General features: G+C 36.5%; 1 protein-coding gene across 6 annotated transcripts in view; it reads left to right on the top strand.

The window, feature by feature from the left end:
- ASH1L (ASH1 like histone lysine methyltransferase) overlaps positions 1-22,862 on the top strand; it is a 217,358-nt gene that overhangs the window by 46,219 nt on the left and 148,277 nt on the right. For all 6 annotated transcript variants that reach the window (XM_032622913.1, XM_032622947.1, XM_032622924.1 and 3 more), the window contains one exon: positions 15,519-20,082. In XM_032622913.1, coding sequence (XP_032478804.1) covers positions 15,519-20,082 — 4,564 coding nt within the window. The remainder of the gene's footprint in view (positions 1-15,518; positions 20,083-22,862) is intronic.

Raw genomic sequence — 22,862 nt, 5'->3', positions numbered from 1 at the left:
TAACCATAAGGAAATTCTTCACTCCATGTTTCAAATAGAGTGCTCACCTGTATTTGAAAGTGAAAATTCAAATAATACCATAAATCTGAGTGGCATGCCTTGTTTGTATTACTAACAATGTTAAACTAATTATAATTGGTAGTAATCTATTCTATCATGTTGATTATTCACAAGTTTTGTGATGCCAGAAATAACATGGGAATAAGCATTTACTTATTTTATTTTTCTGGCCACGCAGCGTGGCCCTTGGCAGTGATAGCATGGAGTTCTAACCACTGGACTGCCAGCGAATTCCCAAGAATAAGTATTTGGTGGTTTGGCTTTCCTGAGACTGAAGTCAAACTTGGTAAAAAATCTGCCTTCAAGTATTAATTAATAATATCTTTTATTTATTCATTTTTTGAGATATTGGAGGGTTTTTTTGTTGTTATTTTTTAAAAAAATACATCTCAGTCTTTTCCTTTATATATTTCTTGTTACCTTTCTCCCGGAAAAATTACCCCTACCTAGAGAAGGACTAAAAATTTACCTCCAATTTATTCTAAGCCTATTCAAGGTGGGCAGTTGGGACTAGGATTCTTCAGGGTCTGTACCCTCAGTGAGCCACCTCTTAAGAAGAGCTCACAATTCAAAATGAAAAAACAAAGTTATCGAGGGACTTCCCTGATGGCGCAGTGGTTAAGAATCTGCCTGCCAATGCAGGGGACACAGGTTCCAGCCCTGGTCTGGGAAGATCCCACATGCTGCAGAGCAACTAAGCCTGTGTGCCATAACTACTGAGCCTGCACTCTAGAGCCCGCAAGCCACAACTACTGAGCCTGCGTACCATAACTGCTGAAGCCCATGCACCTAGAGCCGAGCCCATGCTCCGCAACAAGAGAAGTCACTGCAATGGAAAGCCTGCAAACTGCAACAAAGAGTAGCCCCCACTCCCTGCAACCAGAGAGAAGGCTGCGCATAGCAACAAAGACCCAACACAGCCACACACACACACAAAAAAATGTCCAGGCAGATTTTCAAAAAGAAGCCAATGAAATATGTATTCTAGATGTGAAAACTATTTTCTTGATGAAAAATGCATTCATTGACATTGACATTAAAAACAGTGAATAATTAGTTTAAGCATCCAGTTTAGACACAGCTGTGGAGAGAATAGTGAACTAGAAAATAGCATTGAGAAAATTACCTAGAATGTAGCTGATCCATAGATGTCAAATATGATAGGAAGAATAAAGAGACGATAAAGGATGGTAATAGGAAGTCCAGTATGTTCTAATGGAGTCCTGAAGAATAATTGAGGAGATGTAATATTTGCCAGGTAATTTTCCAGAATTGATTATTTATGAAGGACAAGTTCTGAAAAGGATTAATAAAGCTATATGTACACTGAGACACATCTTAGTGAGTCTGTAGAGTATCAAAGACAAAAAATCCAAAAAAAAAAGAGAATTAGATAAAGGAATGACAGTTAAGCCAATATTAGGCCTTTAAACATTGATTAAAGGAAAGTAGGAAATCAATTATATCTTCAAATACTGAGAGGAAATAACTGACAATTCATAATAGAGCTTCCTCAACATGTTTTAGCAGGATAGATTGCAGATTTAGTAAGATACTGTTTCCAGATATTTTGCTGGGAATTATAAAAACATATAGTCACCTTCATGAAAATGATGAAGGGTAAAACAACAATACAAGAGCTTAGGAAACAGGATAGACCTCTAAAGGCACCCAAGGACACAAATAGAGGGAAAAAAATCAATTCTATAAAAGTAAAAGCAGCACATATGAAAACAGTGAGAAAGAAGGAACAAAATGGAAATGACCAAAGTTCAAAAGGATGGGAGAAGTGTGATATATATGGGAAAAAAAAGAAAATACAACATACGCATAATTGATATCTTTAAAGAAGAAGGCAGAAATATTGATTTAGATCAGTCTTAAAGCCATAATGTAAGGGCATTTTTCACAAATAACAGAAAATTCATGAAAACAATTATTATTAGACTTTATCAGTAAAGCTAAGAATCTCTTTGTGAGCCAGATCAAAGGATGAAATTACTTTGTAAGGATAAAATTCAAGATGTTCTCAAACATCAAAATCCAGAACCAAAGAACAGTGGAGCAAATCCATAATGTCCTCAAATTGGACAGTTCATCTATACCAAAATGATAGTGACAAACATTTTTGAACACTTGAAATCAGGGAATGTTTTTCTCATTCTTCAAGAAACTCTAGAAAACAACCTTTAATCTTTTTATTAGCCACAGAGGAATGGAAAGGCTAAACAAAGGGACTGCTGTTGGTTTGTAAATTAATATACAATGTGGAAATGAGAGAGAAAATGAAGTCATTTAAGTATGTACTGGTTTCTTTATTATAGTAGGAGTCAGTGTCATTTGAAGTTGATAAAACTGATACAGTAAAAAACTGATACAGTAAAAAGAATATGTCTAATTGGATAGTGAGGCAGCAACAGGAAGAATATGGTAATTTAATCACTGCTAATAGTAGAGTCAGCAAATATTGAAGGCTAAGTATATTATGTTAGTCTTTTGAACTTCTCTAGAACAGAAATATACATGTTCCAGATTTTTTAATGCAACAAAAAAACAAGCACATTCCACCTAGTTAAAAAAAAAATGTTCAGGCTGTGAAAGGTCAGAGTAACAAAATATGGTATAACTGATTCACTTTGCTACACAGCAGAAACTAGCACAACATTGTAAATCAACTATACTGCAATAAAAATTTTTTTAAATAACAAAATACGATAGTGTACTATTAGTCTACTAGGGTTGTCCTAAAAAAATATCACAGACCAGGTAGTAGGAAACAGAACTCACAGTTCTGGAGTCTGGGAGTCCAAGATCGATTTGCCATCAGCATTGGTTTCTGATGAGGGCTCTCTTACTGGCTTAGCGACAGCCACTTTCTCACTGTTTCCTCCCGTGGCCAAGTGTAACAAAAGAGATACCTGAGCGTTCTCGCTCTTCTTATAAGGACACCATTTTTATTGGAGTAGGGCCCCACTTTTATGACCTCATTTAACCGTAAGTAAAGGCCTCCTTACAGGCCCTCTCTCCAAATACAGTCACATGGGCATTAGGGCTTCTACATTTGAATTTGGGGTTATGCTGTTCAGTCCATAACAGATGGACACTCACAAAAACTGAACATACATACAGTAAGCTACCACGAGAAGTAAAAATAATATTTTCTGATCACAATGCAGAAAAACTAGAAGGTAATAAAAAACAGATATTAAAAACTTTATGGTGGGGCTTCCCTGGTGGCGCAGTGGTTGAGAGTCCGCCTGCCGATGCAGGGGACACGGGTTCGTGCCCCGGTCCGGGAAGATCCCACATGCCGCGGAGCGGCTGTGCCCGTGAGCCATGGCCGCTGAGCCTGCACGTCCGGAGCCTGTTGCTCCGCAACGGGAGAGGCCACAACAGTGAGAGGCCTGCGTACCGCAAAAAAAAAAAAAAAAAAAACCAACTTTATGGTGGGCTTCCCTGGTGGTGCAGAGGTTTAAAATCTGCCTGCCAATGCAGGGGACACGGGTTCGAGCCCTGGTCCAGGAAGATCCCACATGCCGCGGAGCATCTAGGCCCGTGAGCCGCAATTACTGAGCCTGCGCGTCTGGAGCCTGTGCTCTGCAGTAAGAGAGGCCGCGATAGTGAGAGGCCCGCGCACCGCGATGAAGAGTGGCCCCCACTTGCTGCAACTAGAGAAAGCCCTCGCACAGAAGCGAAGACCCAACACAGCCATAAATAAATTAAAAAAATTAAAAACAAAAAACAAAAAACTTTATGGTCTGGAAATTACCAGATCTCAGAATTTGTAGAAAATAAACAAAATAACTTTTGATTTTCATGGTAAGCTGTATTTAAAGGGAAGATACCTATAAATATTAATTATATTAATTAAAAGGAAAATAATAAAAATAAATGGAATAAATCATTCAACTCAGTAGTTACCAAGAGAACAAAATAATCCTAAGAAAAGAAGACTGTTTGAGAAACATGAAGGCAGAAGTGAACTAGAAAACAAAGGCAGTAACTCTCCAAATAGTGGTTCCTTTGGAGGGAAATGAAACATATTTAGCAAGTGTAACCTGGAAATAAAGAAAAATGAGGGAAAACAATATATAAAGTAGTGCTAAAGGGCAAATAATTCCAGATACAGTGGAAGTTAAAAGGAAACTATAAGAAATTTGTCTGCTTTTAATTTTATGCAAATAAATGTGAAAAGTGAAAATGATTTTTAAAAAAAGATAATTTACTAAATCTGAGTTCCGAAATCAGAAAATTTTAACTGACCAATCACCATAAATATAATGGAGAAGTCCCTCAAAAAGCTACTACTGTTGTCAAAAAATGCTGGTCTGAAATGGCTTTAGTTTAATTCTGTAAAACTTCAGGGAAAGATAATTTCAAAATGATTTAAATGTTTCAGAGCATACGAAAGGAAGAAAAATGAGTATAAAATTAATCCTAAAAACTTACAAAGATAGCACAAAAAGGGAAACTACAAAATAATCTTGCTTAAGCAAAAATTCAGGTTCTTCTGAATACAGGTAAGGTTCACTTTAGCTTACTTTTAAATACATATACAAGGAGGACTACACACAGTCCCTTCTATATTTGTTGAATTAATTGAAGGTATATTACTCTGTTATTTAATTATATCACTGCTTAAGAATATACATCGATAATTTTTAGTGATAAAAACTTATCTTTTATAGTAAACAGTCTGTATAGTTCTATAATGACTTCATTTTAGTCTCAAGGTTACAAATAATTCCTCGAAACTTTAAATCTTTAAATGTCAGAGCAAAGTCTTTTGCCTGTCTTACCAAAAAGGCTTAATTAAGCATATCTCAATTTGGGAAGATACAGAATAGATTTGCTTTACACTTTATAGAAACAAGTTCATAAATATTCACTTATCTTTACTGAACGTTGTGATATCTCTGTGCTTGTCTTAAGGCATTCCGTGTCATTAACAACTGATAGCTAAGGCTGACAATCTCTGACTTCAGTTATACTTTCCTGAGTTAAAGAATATGGGCTTAAAATTTTCTTTTCCTCATATGTAGGCATTATGATGCAAAATGCTAAGTAAACTACCAGCATACAATTTCAGCAGCACATTAAAAGAACTATGCATTATAAAGGGACAACACAAGCAATCCTTTTGGAATTGGGTAAAGGGTATACTGGACCTCTGTTTCATATAATTACATGTGAATCTACAATAGAGCTATATACCATTATGAGCTGTGTTTTTTCCCCAGGAATCCAAAGGAGTACAATACTAGGAAATATGTTACTATAATTAATTATACTAATAGTTAAAAAATAAAATAGGTATTTCCTTAATGTGTTAAATAGAAATATGTAAAAATATATAATGTATGTAAAAATATAAATGTATATATGTACACATATATATGTATACACATATGTATAATGCTTAATGAAGGGACACCAGGGCATTCTCATTAGACTGTCGATGAAGAGAATACCCTTTTTCATCACTGGTATTTAATAATGTTAATGAGATACTAGTTAATAAAATTAGAAAATAGGAATTAGAAGGATAAAAATAGAAAAGGTAAAACTACTGTTACTTGCAAGTGATGTTATATACCTTGAAATTGCAAGAGAATCAGTCAAAAAAAATAAGAGAATTCAGTGAGGTAATTGACTAATAGAGAAATAAATGAGAAATCAGTAGCCTTCATACAAATAAACAGAAGTTAGAAGAAGAGATTCCATTAGGAAAGAGATGAAATATCTAGGAATAAACTTAACTATCAGGGTTTAATATTTAAAGGAAGAAAGCTTCAAAACACTAGTGAATTTTGAACAAATAGAAAAGCTTAAAATGTTGTTGAATAAAAAAATCATAAAGGTGTCCGTTGTCCCAAAATTTAATTGCACTTTTTTTATTGTGGTAAAACATACATAACGTCAGATTTACCTTTTTTACATGTACAGTTCTGTGAGCACTAAGTACATTCACACACCATCCATCTCCAGAGCTTTTTCAGTCTTCCCCAACTGAAATTCTGTTAATTCCTGTTAAATAGTGACTCCCTATTCCCCCCATCCCATAGCCCCTGGTAACAGCCGTTTTACTTCCTGACTCTTTGAATTTGACTTAATACTCTAGGTGTCTCATACAAGTGGTATCATATAGTATTTGAATTTTTGTGACTGTCTTATTTCATTGAGCATAATGTCCTTGAGGTTCATCCTTGTTGTAGCATGTGTCAAAATTTCCTTTCTAAAGTTGAATAATAATCCATTGTACATATATATACCACATGTTATCATTCATCTGTCAGTGGAGTTGCTTCCACCTTTTGGCTGTTTGTGAGTAATGCTGCTGTGAGCATCAGTGTACAAATATCTGTTCAAGTCCCTCCTTTCACTTCTTCAGGGTGTTTGCAAATTTAACAGTCAAAATTAAAGTAATACATACTTTTTGGCACCAGGTGCATTGCTTAGAAAATTTATATGGAAAAATAAGCAAGAGTAGTCAAGACACTTCTGAAAAGAACAGTAGGAATAAGACTTATCAGATAATTAAAGTTAAAATGGTTAGAACATTGTGGTATTGGTGCATGGATAGAGAGAAAATTAATGACCCAGAATGGAGTATCTATCAATAGAACCAAGTGTGTACGAGAATTTAGTACATGAGAAGTGTATTTTGTATCAGAGGATGAATGATGAAATGATTTCATGTATATACATACACACATATGTATTAAACTTAAAGGCTGTATGGCTTTTCATTTCTTTTTCACTGCTATATTTCATTTGAGAATAAAAAGATGCCATTATTTTCCACATTAAAAAAAAAGAAACTACTTTGATTCTACTTTATCTTCTAGCTCTGCCTCCTTTTTTCTGTTTCCTTGCTGTTCTTTAGATTTCTCTCTGCCCATTCTCTTTTAAACCCATTCCAATCATGTTATTGTGGGATCTTAGTTCCCCGACCAGGGATTGAACCCAGGTCCCCAGAAGTGGAAGTGTGGAGTCCTAACCACTGGACCGCCAGGGAATTCCCACGTTTTTGCTCTTGTACTTTATAGAAACTGCCTTTGCATGGTTACCAGTGACCATCCCCATGCCACAATGCTAAATCCAACAAACAAATACGTGTTTTCATTTGTTTGATCTGTCAGCAGCAGCTGGCAGTCATCACTCTTGGAAATAACTTTTTTTACTTCATTTCCAAGGTACCACATGTTCACTCACTCTGCCTTCCCCCCCGCCCCCCCCCCCACCTTGTTGCTGCCTTCTGGCCTCCTCAGTCTTTTGCTAGTTCTTCATCATCTTGACCTTTTAATGTTGTAATGCCTCAGTGTTAGTCTTTAATTCTCTACTCTTCTGTTTATATTCACCCTGTTGACTTAAAAAATATATATACAGAACGTGAGAGTTGTTTTATTTGGGGCAAAACAAGGACTGCAGCGTTTCAGATAACTGAGAAACTGCTGCTCCGAGGAGGTAAGGGGAGGAGCCAGGATATATAGGAGTTTTGCAACAAAGAGCAGGTAATTGGGAACATCAAAAGATTATTGTTAAAACCAGATATCTCAAGTTAAGGAATTTAGCCCTTTTCTATATATAGGAAGATGCAAGAGTCTGGGCTCACTAAAATCATTCCTTTGATATGCACCTGAGCTATCTGGGGCCTGTATTTTCACATCCTGAGTTTCCTCAGGGCTCACCACAGGGAGTGGCTGCAGTCTGATGGCTGCTAGATGGCAGGTATTCTTTTCAGCCCTCAGTTTCGTCAGGGCTTACCAGCTCACGTTGGAGGGCTGCAGTCATTGGTGACTGTGACATCCTTTGTTTATTGATATGGCAGGAAATATTCCATTTATAAATATTCCATTGATCAACCCTCACCTGGTTATGCGAACCAGGCTCAAGGTTTTAAATATCTATAAGCTGTTGTCTTTCAAATTTGAATCTTCCTGTTCAGACCTCTTTATTTGGATGTTTAGAACACATTTCAGTTTTAACATGTCCAAAACTGAACTCCTCATAGTCATTTTCAACTCTCTTCCAACTACAGTCTTTGTTACCTTTTCAGCACTTCCACTGTTTCTACCCTAGTCCAAGTCACTATCATCTCTTGTCTAGAAAACTGTAATAGATTGCTAACAAGACTCCATGCTATTACCCTTAAATCCTTATAGCTTTATGAAGAGAGCAGCTAGAGGGAGGGAATATTTGAAGATGTAAGTGAAACATCACTCTTCTGTTCAAAATCTTTTAGTGCTTTTCCATTTTATTCAGAGTAAAAGCTCAAGCCTTTATAATGGCCTAAAGGCCCTCCATGATAATAATAGCTCTTTTTGATCACATATTCTATTCTCCCTGAGTCAGTTGCTTAAGTCCTGCCACATTAGCATGCTTGATGTTCCTGTAGATAACTTTCTCACTTCATGTCTTTGCTCAGATGTTACCTGATCATTGAGGCCTAGTCCAGTCACCTAACTCAATTTTGCACTCTCTCACAGCACTCTGAATTGGTTTTTCTTTTTCCCATAGCAATTAACACCTTCCAACAAGTAATATTTTAAAAGTTTATTGTTTTTCTTTATCGTCTTTCCCACTAAAATGTAAGCTTTGTGAGAGTAGAGATTTTCGTCTTTATTTTTCTTTGTTTTATTTCCAACAGTGAGTGGGTACCCAGTAAATATTTGTTGAATGAAGAACTAGGTCACATACCTCCTTTACATAAAAGCTTCCAATGGCTTCCCCTCTCTTGGATTAAAAAAAAAGTCTGTCCCCCTACCTTCTGCCTGACCACTCCTCCCTTGATTACTCTGGCAAACCTGGATTCCTTGAATTTATCAATATGAGGTAAGTTCCTGCCTCAGGGCCTTTGCTCCTGCTGTTTCCTCTTTTTAGTATCGTTCTTTTCTCAGGCAGCTACATAGACTCCTCCTTTGGGGTTCTGCACAAATGTAACCTCAATCAGGACTCTCCTGACAACCTGTTTTTTAATTTTTTTTAATTTATTTTTTGGCTGCATTGGGTCTTTGTTGCTGTGCGTGGGCTTTCTCTAGTTGCGGTGAGCGGGGGCTACTCTTTGTTGCAGTGCGTGGGCTTGTCATTGCGGTGGCTTCTCTTGTTGCAGAACACGGGCTCTAGGCACACGGGCTTCAGCAGTTCTGGCTTGCGGGCTCTAGAGCGCAGGCTCAGTGGTTGTGGTGCACGGGCTCTGCGGCATGTGAGATCTTCCCAGACCAGGGCTCTAACCCATGTCTCCTACATTGGCCGATGGATTCTTAACCACTACGCCACCAGGGAAGGCCCCTGACAACATGTTTTAATATTGCAAATCCTTTCCAATCCTAGTCTTTCCTCTTCTTCTATACTCTCTGATTTTCTCTATAGCCTATTTCACCATCTGATATACTGAATATTTCATCTCTCTTTTTATTGCCTCTACCCCTATCATGCATTAGAATAAAATCTCAGTGAAGGAGACTTTTTTTTCCATTACTGTTATTCCTAGCACTTAAACAATGGTACTTAAAACTATTTGTTGAAAAAATGAATTCCTGACGAAGCAAGAATTCAAGATTATAAAGTAAATTAAATCAGTAGTGTTCTTGAATACCGTCAGTTTAGAGTTAGAAAATGTAACAAAAAAATTATTCACAAAAGTAATAGTATTTATGAAATATTTAGAAATAAACTTGACAGCAAGTGTTTAGGATCTATATGGATAAAATTATAAATATCTAGTAACACTTGACTAAGCAGAAAACATTTGCTTTGTTATTGTGGAGCTAAAGTTAATGTTGAGATATCGTTTTTTCCTGTTTTAATATATAAAGTTAATGCCATGTGGAGTTTTTCAAAACTTTATATGAACCTTAAGGTCATCTAGAAGTATACATATGCAAAAACAACCAGGGAGCCTTACAAAAATGTTCTAAAGTTAATGGTTATGGTTGCACAACTCTATGAATATACTAAAAACCATTGAACTTGTGCTCATAAAGGGTAAATTTGATGGTATGTGAATTATATCTCAATAATGTTATAAATAAAATAAGGAATTTCTATAGGCTTACAAAAAGGAAAAAATAGCCTTTTAAAGTATTAAAACATACTGTAAAGTGTCCACATATTATTAGTGGCTCAGGAATAAACATAAATGTAAGTGAAGCAAAATGGAGAGCTTAGACCCAAATATGAATAAAAATATGTGAGAAATGTATTTCAAATCAGTGAATGTGAAATGAGAAATGGAAAAACTCTTAGAACAACGGACAAAACCTTTTCAGGTAAAAGCTGCTTCTCTACCCACAGATTATGTTTTAAAAATTCAAAATAGATAAATAATTTAAAGTAAAAGTAAGAATGAGACCATAAAAACATTAGTTGAAAATGTGGTGAAGATTGTCATCTTTAGGAAGATGTGATCGTTCCAATTATGCTATGAAAACAACTATAAAACTAGAGATTATTTTATCTATTTATAATGGTTAAGAGCTTTAGCTATGAAATCAGACTATGTTTAAAGCATACTTTCAATCACTTAATGGTTAAGTAACCTTGACCAGGTAATCTAGTATCTAAACTATTCCTATTTTTAAAAAAATAAATTTAATGAGGATAATTACATTAACCACATCATATGGTTGTTGTGAGGATCAAATGACAGAATATGTGTGGTACTTAGTACAGTTTTTCATATGTTTCTGAATACATTTAACTTCTTTTTAAGAAAAATAATAGGAAGTAGAAGGACAACCAGTAAATTGGGAGACAAATTACGACATGAGAGAAATATTATTTCAGAAATATTAAGGGCTCTTCTAAATAAGAAATGATAAACTCCACAATTCAGAAAAAAGACATGGACCTCAAACAGCTATTACACTGCTGAAAAAATATACAAGGCCTGTAAAATCATGTGACAGGATGTCTTGTTCATAATACCAGGCAGTAAGTGAAATGTAAATAGAAATGCCCCAAAAGTGTATCTATAGGTTGTAAAATCTTAAACACTGACAATGGGAATAAAAAATATTTTCTTCACATTTAGAATATTGACATTCACACAAAGAAAACTCACATAGCACATTATAAGCTGTATAAGAACACGAAAGAGTCAACAGATGAGCATAGACTTCACTACCAAAGAGCTGGAAATATTGAAACCATCTGAAAGATTTTGAAATGGTTAAAATGGGCAAAAAGATAACCATTTGATAAAAACAGGACGATAACAAGTGGATTTGAATGAAGCAAATAGTAATTAATCCTAGAAATAATGGCGTTTGAAATGAAAACAATGAGTTTATTGGAACAGTAAATGAGAGAGCGTATTTTCTGACGATAACTATAACCAAATCACCCAGTTGTCAAGGTTTGGGAACATTAAGATTGACCTGAATACTGTTAGTCTGATGTTTAATTTCAAAATCGTCAGAAGCAAGGTTGTCAGTTGTTACTGTTTCTGTTTTTAGGCAATATCATTGCCTAAAAATGCAGAATATCACAAGTCACAAGGTATTATCTTGGGTTACAGAAATGTAGTGTTTATAAACTCTGAATTTTTATAATAAACTTTTTTCCATTAAAAAAGTCTTTCTTGAGGCTTCCTGGTGGCGCGGTGGTTGAGAATCTGCCTGCCAATGCAGGGGACATGGGTTCGAGCCCTGGTCTGGGAGGATCCTACATGCCACGGAGCAACTAGGCCCATGAGCCACAACTACTGAGTCTGTGCGTCTGGAGCCTGTGCTCCACAACAAGAGAGGCCGCGATAGTGAAAGGCTCGTGCACTGTGATGAAGAGTGGCCCCCTCTTGCCACAACTAGAGAAAGCCCTTGCACAGAAACGAAGACCCAACACAGCAAAAATAAATTAATTAATTAATAAACTCCTACCCCCAACATCTTCAAAAAAAAAAGAAAAAAGAAAACCACAGCTTTAAAAAAAAAAGTCTTTCTTGATGCAGAGCTGTCCTACACGTGTAACTATTTATCATATATACCCTTTTTTTAAAGAACTTTATTTATTTGGCTGCATCAGGTCTTAATTGTGGTGTGCAGGCTCTTCGTTGTGGCATGTGGGCTCCAGAGCAAGCAGGCTCAGTAGTTGCGGTGCACGCGCAGGCTCAGTATTTGTGGCGCATGGACTTAGTTGCGCCGCGGCATGTGGGATCTTAGTTCCCCAACCAGGGATCGAACCCACGTCCCCCACATTGGAAGGCAGATTCTTACCACTGGACCACCTGGGAAGTCCCTATTGTATATACCCTTTGATCAAGCAATTCCACTTTTAGAAGTTGATCTGAAGGAAATAATTGGACAAATAGGCAAACATTTATATAATTGGATGTTCATCATTATATTCCTTACAAGAAGAAATAGCCGAAAACTGGGACTTCCCTGGCTGTCCAGTCGTTAAGACTCCAGGCTTCCTCCACTGCAGGGGTCACAGGTTCAATCCCTGGTCAGAGAACTAGGATCCTGCATGCCTCACAGCGCTGTTTAAAAAGCAACCAGTATGAAGTTGATTTTATGAATTTTGAACTATTACGAAACCATTGAATTGATAGTCTGACTCAATTTATTTGTGTAAAAAGGTGTCTTCCTCGTATTGTTTAAGTGGGCTATGAAACCGCAAGCATTTTTGGCCCCATTTTTATGAAAGAATGTACATGTATTTGAGTATATGGTGAAGCATATGAAATGTAAAATTGTTTATTTATGGATGGTAGTGTTTATACCTTCCCTCTTTTCTAATGAGCATACTTTTATCTTTGTTTTCAAGTTGAAGAAAATTATATGCTTAAAATGATGTTTTGATACAATATCTTTTTCATTGACTAACATAATATACTCTTAAAAATGATACCTCTTACTACTGGTTGTCATTTTAAGAGGTTCTTAGAAAGGTAAGAGAATAATATTACCAGTACCTACTGTAGCTTTCAACATCTTATTAATATTATCTCATTCACTCAGTTTATTCAGTGTCAGGATTTGGACGAAAAAAAATCTTTGAAACCATAATCAGATTATCTGTGCTTTTTTGTTTTATTTTTATTTTTCCTTCTTTAATCATAGACCATTTACTGTGGGATACTAACTATTTTAGGATGCTTTTAATTAACCTGAGATATTCATTTCCTTCAAAGCTGAAAAACCAGATTTCAGTACAGTCTTTTAAGCAGGTTAAGGGAGCTGGATGTTTCTACTTTTCTTTCAGACAGAATTTTAAAAATAAACTTTTATTGAAATATAACATAAATATAAATGTAACAACTCAGTGAATTTTCACAAACTCAACCACCCCATGTAGCCAGCATTCAGTTTAAGAAATGGAACATTACCAGCACCCACCAAGATCTTGTGCTCCTTTCTCATCATTGCCCCACACCAGGGGTAACCATTTTCCTGACTTTAAATACCATAATTAGTCGTGCCTCTTTGTGAACTTAATATAAATGGAGTTATATGGTACACACTTTTATTCTGTATCTTTCACTTAGTCTTGTTTGTGAGCGTTATCTATGCTATGGTACATAGTCATAGTTTGTTCAGAAAGATTTTTAAAGGTACGTTTTAAAATGGAAGTGTCACAATTTTCAGGTATAAATATATTTTAAAATACTTAATAAAGCCTTTAATTTTTAAGTTTTGAAAAGTAACTGTAAAAATACAAAATGGGAATATTGTTTCTTTAACAAGATGGGAAGAAAATGTGTTTCTTTAATCGCAAGCTTAATATATGTCAGTTGAATATGAGACTGTCAGAAAAGCCAGTTTCCTCTTGGGCAAAATTGTAAGGGTCCAGTCCAAAAGAAGAGATAGTCCCCTTAGTTTTAAGTCAATCAAATATTGGTTGTATTGTGTTTCCTCCCTCATAGGTTACTATTTTCATTAATCTTCTGTTTATTCTTCTATTTTTAATATAACCAGATATGTATATATATTCATATACCTGTCTTCTTATACAGAAGGTAGCATATTATAACCACTGTCCAAATTCTTGCTTTTTTTCATTTAATAATACATATTAAAGAGCATTTGATAGCAATATATTGATATCTTCTCTTTTTTTTTCCAGTTTTATGGCAGTCCATTGTACAGATATACTTTGATTTATTCAGCCAATCCCCTGTAGATAATCATTTAGACTGTTTTAGGGTTTTGCTATTAAAATGGTGGTACATTTTTAGCTTTTTGCAAACATTAGATTTTTTGCCAGTATGTCTTGGGGTAGATCCCCTAAAAGTGGTCAGAGGAATAAATGCATGTGGTATTTTTCTAGTTATTGCTAATTTCTATTTTGTAGGGATTATACCATTTTACACACAAAACTTTTCCGTATATGCATGAATTTGGTTTTGGGTTTTCTATCCTGGCCCATTGGATCTTTTGTCTTTTCATGTGCTATACTGTTTTAGTGATAGAGGCATTAAAAATTAATTTAATATTTGATAGTTATCCCCTTCTTTTTAGATTTTGCTAGGTATTCTTGCTTATATATTTTTCCCAATGAATGTTATAACTTTTCTTATTCCTGAGAGAATTTTGTTGGTATTTTTATTAGGATGACATTAAATTTGCTTCGGGGAAATTGTCAGCTTCATATCTTCCTATCCACAAACATAGTATGTCTTTACATTTGTTCAAGTCTTTCATTTGTATTTTATAGTTAAGAAAGACTCTTTATGTCAGTTATACCTCAATTAAAAAAAAAAAAAAACTGCTGAAACGTGAAGAAAAAAATCTTTGTTATCTAAAAGTAAAACAGACTGTTGTGGGAAATGATAAATTCATTTGTAAAGTATATAATGAGGATTCATACATTAGACAGCAATTTATATTATGACTTAAAAGTTACTTTCAACTCTTCAGATTTTATATAAAAACACATTCTAAAGAAAATATGAACATATTTTATTGTCTTTTCTATTCTTCTCACATGAAGAGAGAACTTGACTGCTCATTCAAGATTATAATTAAGAATGTGTTAAAGGAGTAAAAGTTGGTCAGGAATTGTCCTGCATTGGTTTGAAATCATTGAAATTAAATAAGGAAGTAGGCAAAGAACCATTATTTTAAACGAGGACCATGGGATATTGTAACTAACAATATCTTTTCAAAAACAGTACATTCATATGCTAATGTATATTTAGTCCATGTAACGAGAAAGTAGACTATTTGCCTTTTTAAAACAATGTCAAAAAATACCATAGGGATATTTCTAAATACTCAATAATATGTATGTTCATATGGTTGAAAGTCAACAAAGATTACATCTATATAGTCTGATATAGCAGTAGAGGAACTAACATACCGTGACAGTATAACATTAGTTAGTTTTTTAAAAAAAGCACTATTGCCTATCTTGTATCTGATTTGTCATCATTTAGTTTGTTTGATTGTAATGCTAAACTGAAATGGTATATAAGCTTTACTCTCTCTGAAACCCTTTTCTTGTTCAAATTTTAGGATCCTTCAAAGTTGTACAAGAAATCAGGTGATGTTGCAGCCATTGAATGCCAGTCTGAGGAGAGCATCCATCTTCATTCACAAGGAGAAAACAATCCTTTGTCTAAGAAGCTTTCTCCAGTACACTCAGAAATGACAGATTACATTAATGCAGCATCATCTACTCTTGTTGGTAGCCAGGATCCTGATTTAAAGGACAGGGCATTACTTAATGGAGGAACGAGTGTAACGGAAAAGTTGGCACAGCTCATTGCAACTTGTCCTCCCTCCAAGTCTTCCAAGACAAAACCTAAGAAGTTAGGAACTGGCACTACTGCGGGATTGGTTAACAAGGATTTGATCAGGAAAGCAGGCGTTGGCTCTGTAGCTGGAATAATACATAAGGACTTAATAAAAAAACCAACTATCAGCACAGCGGTTGGATTGGTAACTAAAGATCCTGGGAAAAAGCCAGTGTTTAATGCAACAGTAGGATTGGTCAATAAGGACTCTGTGAAAAAACTAGGAACTGGCACTACAGCGGTATTCATTAATAAAGACTTAGGCAAAAAGCCAGGGAATATCACTACAGTAGGACTGCTGAGCAAAGATTCAGGAAAGAAGCTAGGAATTGGTATTGTTCCAGGTTTAGTGAATAAGGAACCTGGAAAGAAGCTAGGACTTGGCACTGTGGTTGGACTAGTTAATAAAGACTTGGGAAAGAAATTGGGTTCTACTGTTGGCCTAGTGGCCAAGGACTGTGCGAAGAAGATTGTAGCAAATTCAACAATCGGATTAGTTAATAAGGACATTGGAAAGAAACTAGTGAGTTGTCCTATGGCAGGACTGGTCAGTAAAGATGCCATAAACCTTAAAGCGGAAGCACTGCTCCCCACTCAGGAACCACTTAAGGCTTCTTGTAGTACAAACATCAATAGTCAAGAAAGTCAGGAACTTTCTGAATCCCTGAAAGACAGTGCCACCAGCAAAACTTTTGAGAAGAATGTTATACGGCAGAGTAAAGAAAGCATATTGGAAAAGTTCTCAGTTCGAAAGGAAATCATTAATTTGGAGAAAGAAATGTTTAATGAAGGAACATGCATTCAGCAAGACAGTTTCTCATCCAGTGAAAGGGGGTCTTATGAAACCTCAAAGCATGAAAAGCAACCTCCCGTATATTGCACTTCTCCGGACTTTCAAATGGGAGTTGCTTCTGATGCATCTACAGCAAAATCCCCTTTTAGTGCAGTAGGAGAAAGCAATCTCCCTTCCCCATCACCTACTGTATCTGTTAATACTTTAACCAGAAGTCCCCCTGAAACGTCTTCACAGATGGCTCCTAATCCGTTACTTTTAAGTCCTACCACAGAACTAATGGAAGAAATTTCTGAATCTGTCGGAAAGAACCAATTTACTTCTGAAAGTACCCACTTGAACATTGGTCATAGGTCTGTGGGTCTTAGCATGAATATTGAATGCAAAGGGATTGATAAAGAGGTAAATGATTCCAAAACTGCGCATATAGATATTCCAAGAATAAGCTCTTCTCTGGGAAAAAAGCCAAGTTTGACTTCTGATTCCAGTATTCATACAATTACGCCTTCAGTTGTTAACTTCACTAGTTTATTTAGTAACAAGCCCTTTCTAAAACTTGGTGCAGTAACTGCATCCGACAAACACTGCCAAGTTACTGAAAGCCTAAGCACTACTTTGCAGTCCAAACCATTAAAAAAAAGGAAAGGAAGAAAACCTCGGTGGACTAAAGTGGTGGCAAGAAGCACATGCCGGTCTCCAAAAGGGCTAGAATTAGAAAGATCAGAGCTTTTTAAAAATGTTTCTTGTAGTTCACTATCAAATAGTAATTCCGAACCAGCCAAGTTTATGAAAAACATTGGACCATCTTCATTTGTAGATCATGACTTCCTTAAACGCCGATTACCAAAGTTGAGCAAATCTACAACTCCATCTCTTGCTCTCTTAACTGATAGTGAAAAACCATCTCATAAGTCTTTTGCTACTCACAAACTATCCTCCAGTATGTGTGTGTCTAGTGATCTTTTGTCTGATATTTATAAACCCAAAAGAGGAAGACCTAAATCTAAGGAGATGCCTCAACTGGAAGGTCCACCTAAAAGGACTTTAAAAATTCCTGCCTCTAAAGTTTTTTCTTTGCAGTCTAAGGAAGAACAAGAACCCCCAATTTTACAGCCAGAAATTGAAATTCCTTCCTTCAAACAAAGTCTGTCTGTGTCTCCTTTTCCAAAAAAAAGAGGCAGACCTAAGAGGCAAATGAGGTCACCAGTCAAGATGAAGCCACCTGTACTATCAGTGGCTCCATTTGTTGCTACTGAAAGTCCAAGCAAGCTTGAGTCTGAAAGTGACAACCATAGAAGTAGCAGTGATTTCTTTGAGAGTGAGGATCAACTTCAGGATCCAGAAGATCTAGATGACAGTCACAGGCCAACTGTCTGTAGTATGAGTGACCTTGAGATGGAACCAGATAAAAAAATTACGAAGAGAAACAATGGACAGTTAATGAAAACAATTATCCGCAAAATAAATAAAATGAAGACTTTAAAGAGAAAGAAACTGTTGAATCAGATTCTTTCAAGCTCTGTAGAATCAAGTAATAAAGGGAAAGTGCAATCCAAACTCCATAATACAGTGTCAAGTCTTGCCGCCACATTTGGCTCTAAATTGGGCCAACAGATAAATGTCAGCAAGAAAGGAACCATTTATATAGGAAAGAGGAGGGGTCGAAAACCAAAAACTGTCTTAAATGGCATTCTTTCTGGTAGCCCTACCAGCCTTGCTGTTCTTGAACAAACAGCTCAGCAGGCAGCTGGGTCAGCATTAGGACAGATTCTTCCACCTTTACTGCCTTCATCTGCTAGTAGTTCTGAGATTCTTCCATCACCTATTTGCTCTCAGTCTTCTGGGACTAGTGGAGGTCAGAGCCCTGTAAGTAGTGATGCAGGCTTTGTTGAACCCAGTTCAGTGCCATATTTGCATTTACACTCCAGACAAGGCAGTATGATTCAGACTCTTGCAATGAAGAAGGCCTCAAAGGGGAGGAGGCGGTTATCTCCTCCTACTTTGTTGCCAAATTCTCCTTCTCACTTGAGTGAACTCACATCTCTGAAAGAAGCTACTCCTTCTCCTATTAGTGAGTCTCATAGTGATGAGACCATTCCCAGTGATAGTGGAATTGGAACAGATAATAACAGCACATCAGACAGGGCAGAGAAATTTTGTGGGCAAAAAAAGAGGAGGCATTCTTTTGAGCATGTTTCTCTGATTCCCCCTGAAACCTCTACAGTCCTAAGCAGTCTTAAAGAAAAACATAAACATAAATGTAAGCGCAGGAATCATGATTACCTCAGCTACGACAAGATGAAAAGGCAAAAACGAAAACGGAAAAAGAAATATCCCCAACTCCGAAATAGACAGGATCCAGACTTTATTGCAGATCTGGAGGAATTAATAAGTCGCCTAAGTGAAATTCGAATCACTCATCGAAGTCATCATTTTATCCCCCGAGACCTTTTGCCAACTATTTTTCGAATCAACTTTAATAGTTTCTATACACATCCTTCTTTCCCCTTAGACCCTTTGCACTACATTCGAAAACCTGACTTAAAAAAGAAGAGAGGGAGACCCCCTAAGATGAGGGAGGCAATGGCTGAAATGCCTTTTATGCACAGCCTTAGTTTTCCTCTTTCTAGTACTGGATTCTATCCTTCTTATGGCATGCCTTACTCCCCCTCACCCCTTACAGCTGCTCCCATAGGATTAGGTTATTATGGAAGATATCCCCCAACTCTTTATCCACCTCCTCCATCTCCATCTTTCACCACTCCACTTCCACCTCCTTCCTATATGCATGCTGGTCATTTACTTCTCAATCCCACCAAATACCATAAGAAAAAGCATAAGCTACTTCGACAGGAAGCCTTTCTTACAACCAGCAGGACTCCCCTTCTTTCTATGAGTACCTACCCTAGTGTCCCTCCCGAGATGGCCTATGGTTGGATGGTTGAGCACAAACACAGGCACCGTCACAAACACAGAGAACACCGTTCTTCTGAGCAGCCACAGGTTTCCATGGACACTGGCTCTTCCAGATCTGTCCTAGAATCTTTGAAGCGCTATCGATTTGGAAAGGATACTGTTGGAGAGCGCTATAAACATAAGGAAAAGCACCGGTGTCATATGTCCTGCCCTCATCTCTCTCCTTCAAAAAGCTTAATAAACAGAGAAGAGCAGTGGGTCCACCGAGAGCCTTCAGAATCTAGTCCATTGGCCTTGGGATTGCAGACACCTTTACAGATTGACTGTTCAGAAAGTTCTCCAAGTTTATCCCTTGGGGGATTCACTCCCAACTCTGATCTGGCCAGCAGTGATGAACATACAAACCTTTTCACAAGTGCAATAGGGAGCTGCAGAGTTTCAAACCCTAACTCCAGTGGCCGAAAGAAACTAACTGACAGCCCTGGACTGTTTTCTGCACAGGACACTTCATTAAATCGGCCTCACAGAAAGGAGCCGCTGCCTTCCAGCGAAAGGGCAGTACAGACCTTGACAGGTAAGAGGGTTATTTTGTTGCCTGTTGTTTGTGTTAGAGAAATGGTGTATTTTGCCTACTGGTTGCCTGATACGTGTACATGAACTTTTAATAGCTCTAGTGTTGTTGTTTTTATAAATGTATTTTGAAATGTTATCTTCCAAGTTTTTATTTTCAGTAGATGTGAGAAGTAAGATAAGGCATGTCTTTGCATTAATTTTGAATTTTGAGAAGAGATATCATCAAAACAAACAAAAAATAATACTCAACTTTTTGGAAATCAGAAAAAATGATTTTCTTATGCAAAAAGGCTTATTACACAGTTTCTTTAGTGAGAAATAGCTCATAGATATCTGGATTTTTAAAAAAAATTTTATTGAAGTATAGTTGATTTAGTGTTGTGGATATCTGTTAATACCTATGCAGGATTTTTAATATATACTGATCCAGTTTATAAGTGTTTCTATGTTACAGGAAGAATATGTTGTTAACTCTATGTGTCTCATTATAAAAATCTAAACAGTCAAAACTATCAACTTGTGGGAATTCCCTGGCGGTCCAGTGGTTAGGACTGTACGCCGTCACTGCTGGAGGCCTGGGTTCAATCCCTGGTTGGGAAACTAAGATCCCACAAGCCATGTGGTGCAGCCAAAAACAAACAAAATTATCAACTTTGTAAAATTTAACTCAATATTTAGTGGGACTTCATTTTTCAGAGTACCTTTAGGTATCTTCATAAAAGCTGCTTAGGTTTAATAAAATGACATAAAGCAAATTTAGGTAATGCGTTTGTAATGTCTAGAAAGTGTCTTTTAAGAACTGAAAAGAAGATATGGAGCTTCCCTGGTGGCACAGTGGTTGAGAGTCCGTCTGCCGATGCAGGGGACACAGGTTCGTGCCCTGGTCTGGGAAGATCCCACATGCCGTGGAGCAGCTAGGCCCGTGAGCCATGGCCGCTGAGCCTGCGCGTCCAGAGCCTGTGCTCCGCAACGGGAGAGGCCATACCAGTGAGAGGCCTGCGTACCGCAAAAAAAAAAAAAAAAAAAAAAAAATTGAAAAGAAGATAGAAAACAAGAAAAAGGAAGCATTGCCTATTCATGTATAAGATATCGCTAAGTCAGAAGTTCTTTATCAGAGATCTCAACCCTACGGGTTTGTAAATTAACTCTAGAAAGTCCATAAAATCTCTGATGTTGTAAGTAAAATTATGTGTATGTATGCTTGTGTGTATTTTTAGGAGAAAATGCATATATTTTTTCAGATTCTCCAAGTAAACTCTGTAAGCCTCAATATCCCTTCCTAGAAAATGGGATTAGTAGGGTTATTATAAACAGTAAATGAGATTATAGTGTTTATTAAAATGATTTGCACATAGTAAGCACACAAATGTTAATTGATATTATTCCCCCCAAATATTAAAAACTTGTGCATTAGAGGAAATGATAAACCCCTCAAAGAGAAGAGGTTTTTTTTCCTGATTTTAATTATTTGTGAACTTTTGAAAAATAAAAGCTATCTTGGTGGAGCTGAGCATTCTTTAGTTTTTAACAATGTAATAAAGAAGGAAAAAATCCTAAGCTCTAATTAGGTTCATTCAACAAATTTTTTGACAAACGTTTAATCAACAGCAGTTATTGAATATCTGCTGTCAGCCAGACATTGTACTTTGTGGGCCCTTGTGATATAATAGGGAACAAAGCACACAGGTTCATTGTTCTCATGGATCTTAATATTGGAGGAGATGAGTAATAAAAAAATTGCATATTAAATGTCATAAAAGTTGTGACAAATGGTATATATATATATTTAAAGTCCAGGGTTCTATGGGAGTATGAAATGGGGGCCTAAACTCAGGAAGGCTTCCCTGAGAAGGTGACCCTAGACAGTTAACTTGAATGAAGGATGAGCAGTAGTTAGCTAGGTGAACAGAATTCCACTTACTCATTTACTCATTCATTCACTCATTCATTTATTTATTGAATTCCAAAACATCTAGCATTCTTCTAGTCACTGGTATATAGTAGAGAGCAAAGACATATCTGGCCTCATTAACTTTCAGCTTGGTGAAGGAAGACAAACTATAGAGTGGTAAGCACATAAATAATGGCATAATTGATAAAAATGCTATCAAATTAATTAAGTGTTAGGGTACATAACTAAGGGGAGAGGGGTGCCTATTTAGATAGAGTTATTAGTTATGGTCCAAGGATAAAAAGTTGCAGTTTAAGGATGTGAAACCACCAAGCTTCCAAGCTGAGGATTGGGTGAAGAGCACTTTTGAGGATCCTGAACTGGAAAGGAGCTTAGATGTTAGAAAAGCAGGGGAGCGCTCAGAAGGTTCATTGTGGTAGGAGAGGGAATACAAGAGAGAGAATGGTGAGAGAATTGTGGTGAAAGAAAGAAGACAGACCACATGTTAAAAGATTTTGGATTTTATATTAAGCAAAAAGACAGAAGTATTGATTTTAAATTTACATTTTAAAAGATTGTTCTAGCTCACGTGTGAACATTGAATTGTAGAGGACAAAAATAGCTACAGGGAAACCAATTAGTAGACAGTTGCAGTAGTCTAGATAAAATGATGATACTTAAGGGTGTTGGCAGACTCCTTCATGAATATTTGAGAGGTTCATGGTGCAGTGTACTGATAGAGAGAAGACTAGAGGAGGAGAGATTTGGGGAGAGTACAAGTTTGCTTTTTAATATATATAAACCTTGAGATGCCTTTAGAAACTTCAGGTGGTGATGTTGAGCAGACATTTGGGTATCTAGTTCTGGAGCTCAAGAGAGATGTTTGGGCT

This window comes from Phocoena sinus, chromosome 1 (assembly GCF_008692025.1).
Source record: "Phocoena sinus isolate mPhoSin1 chromosome 1, mPhoSin1.pri, whole genome shotgun sequence".
In the NCBI taxonomy this organism is placed as follows: domain Eukaryota; kingdom Metazoa; phylum Chordata; class Mammalia; order Artiodactyla; family Phocoenidae; genus Phocoena; species Phocoena sinus.
Note: the sequence above shows the minus strand (reverse complement) of the source record. Positions and strands in the feature narration are given on the sequence as shown.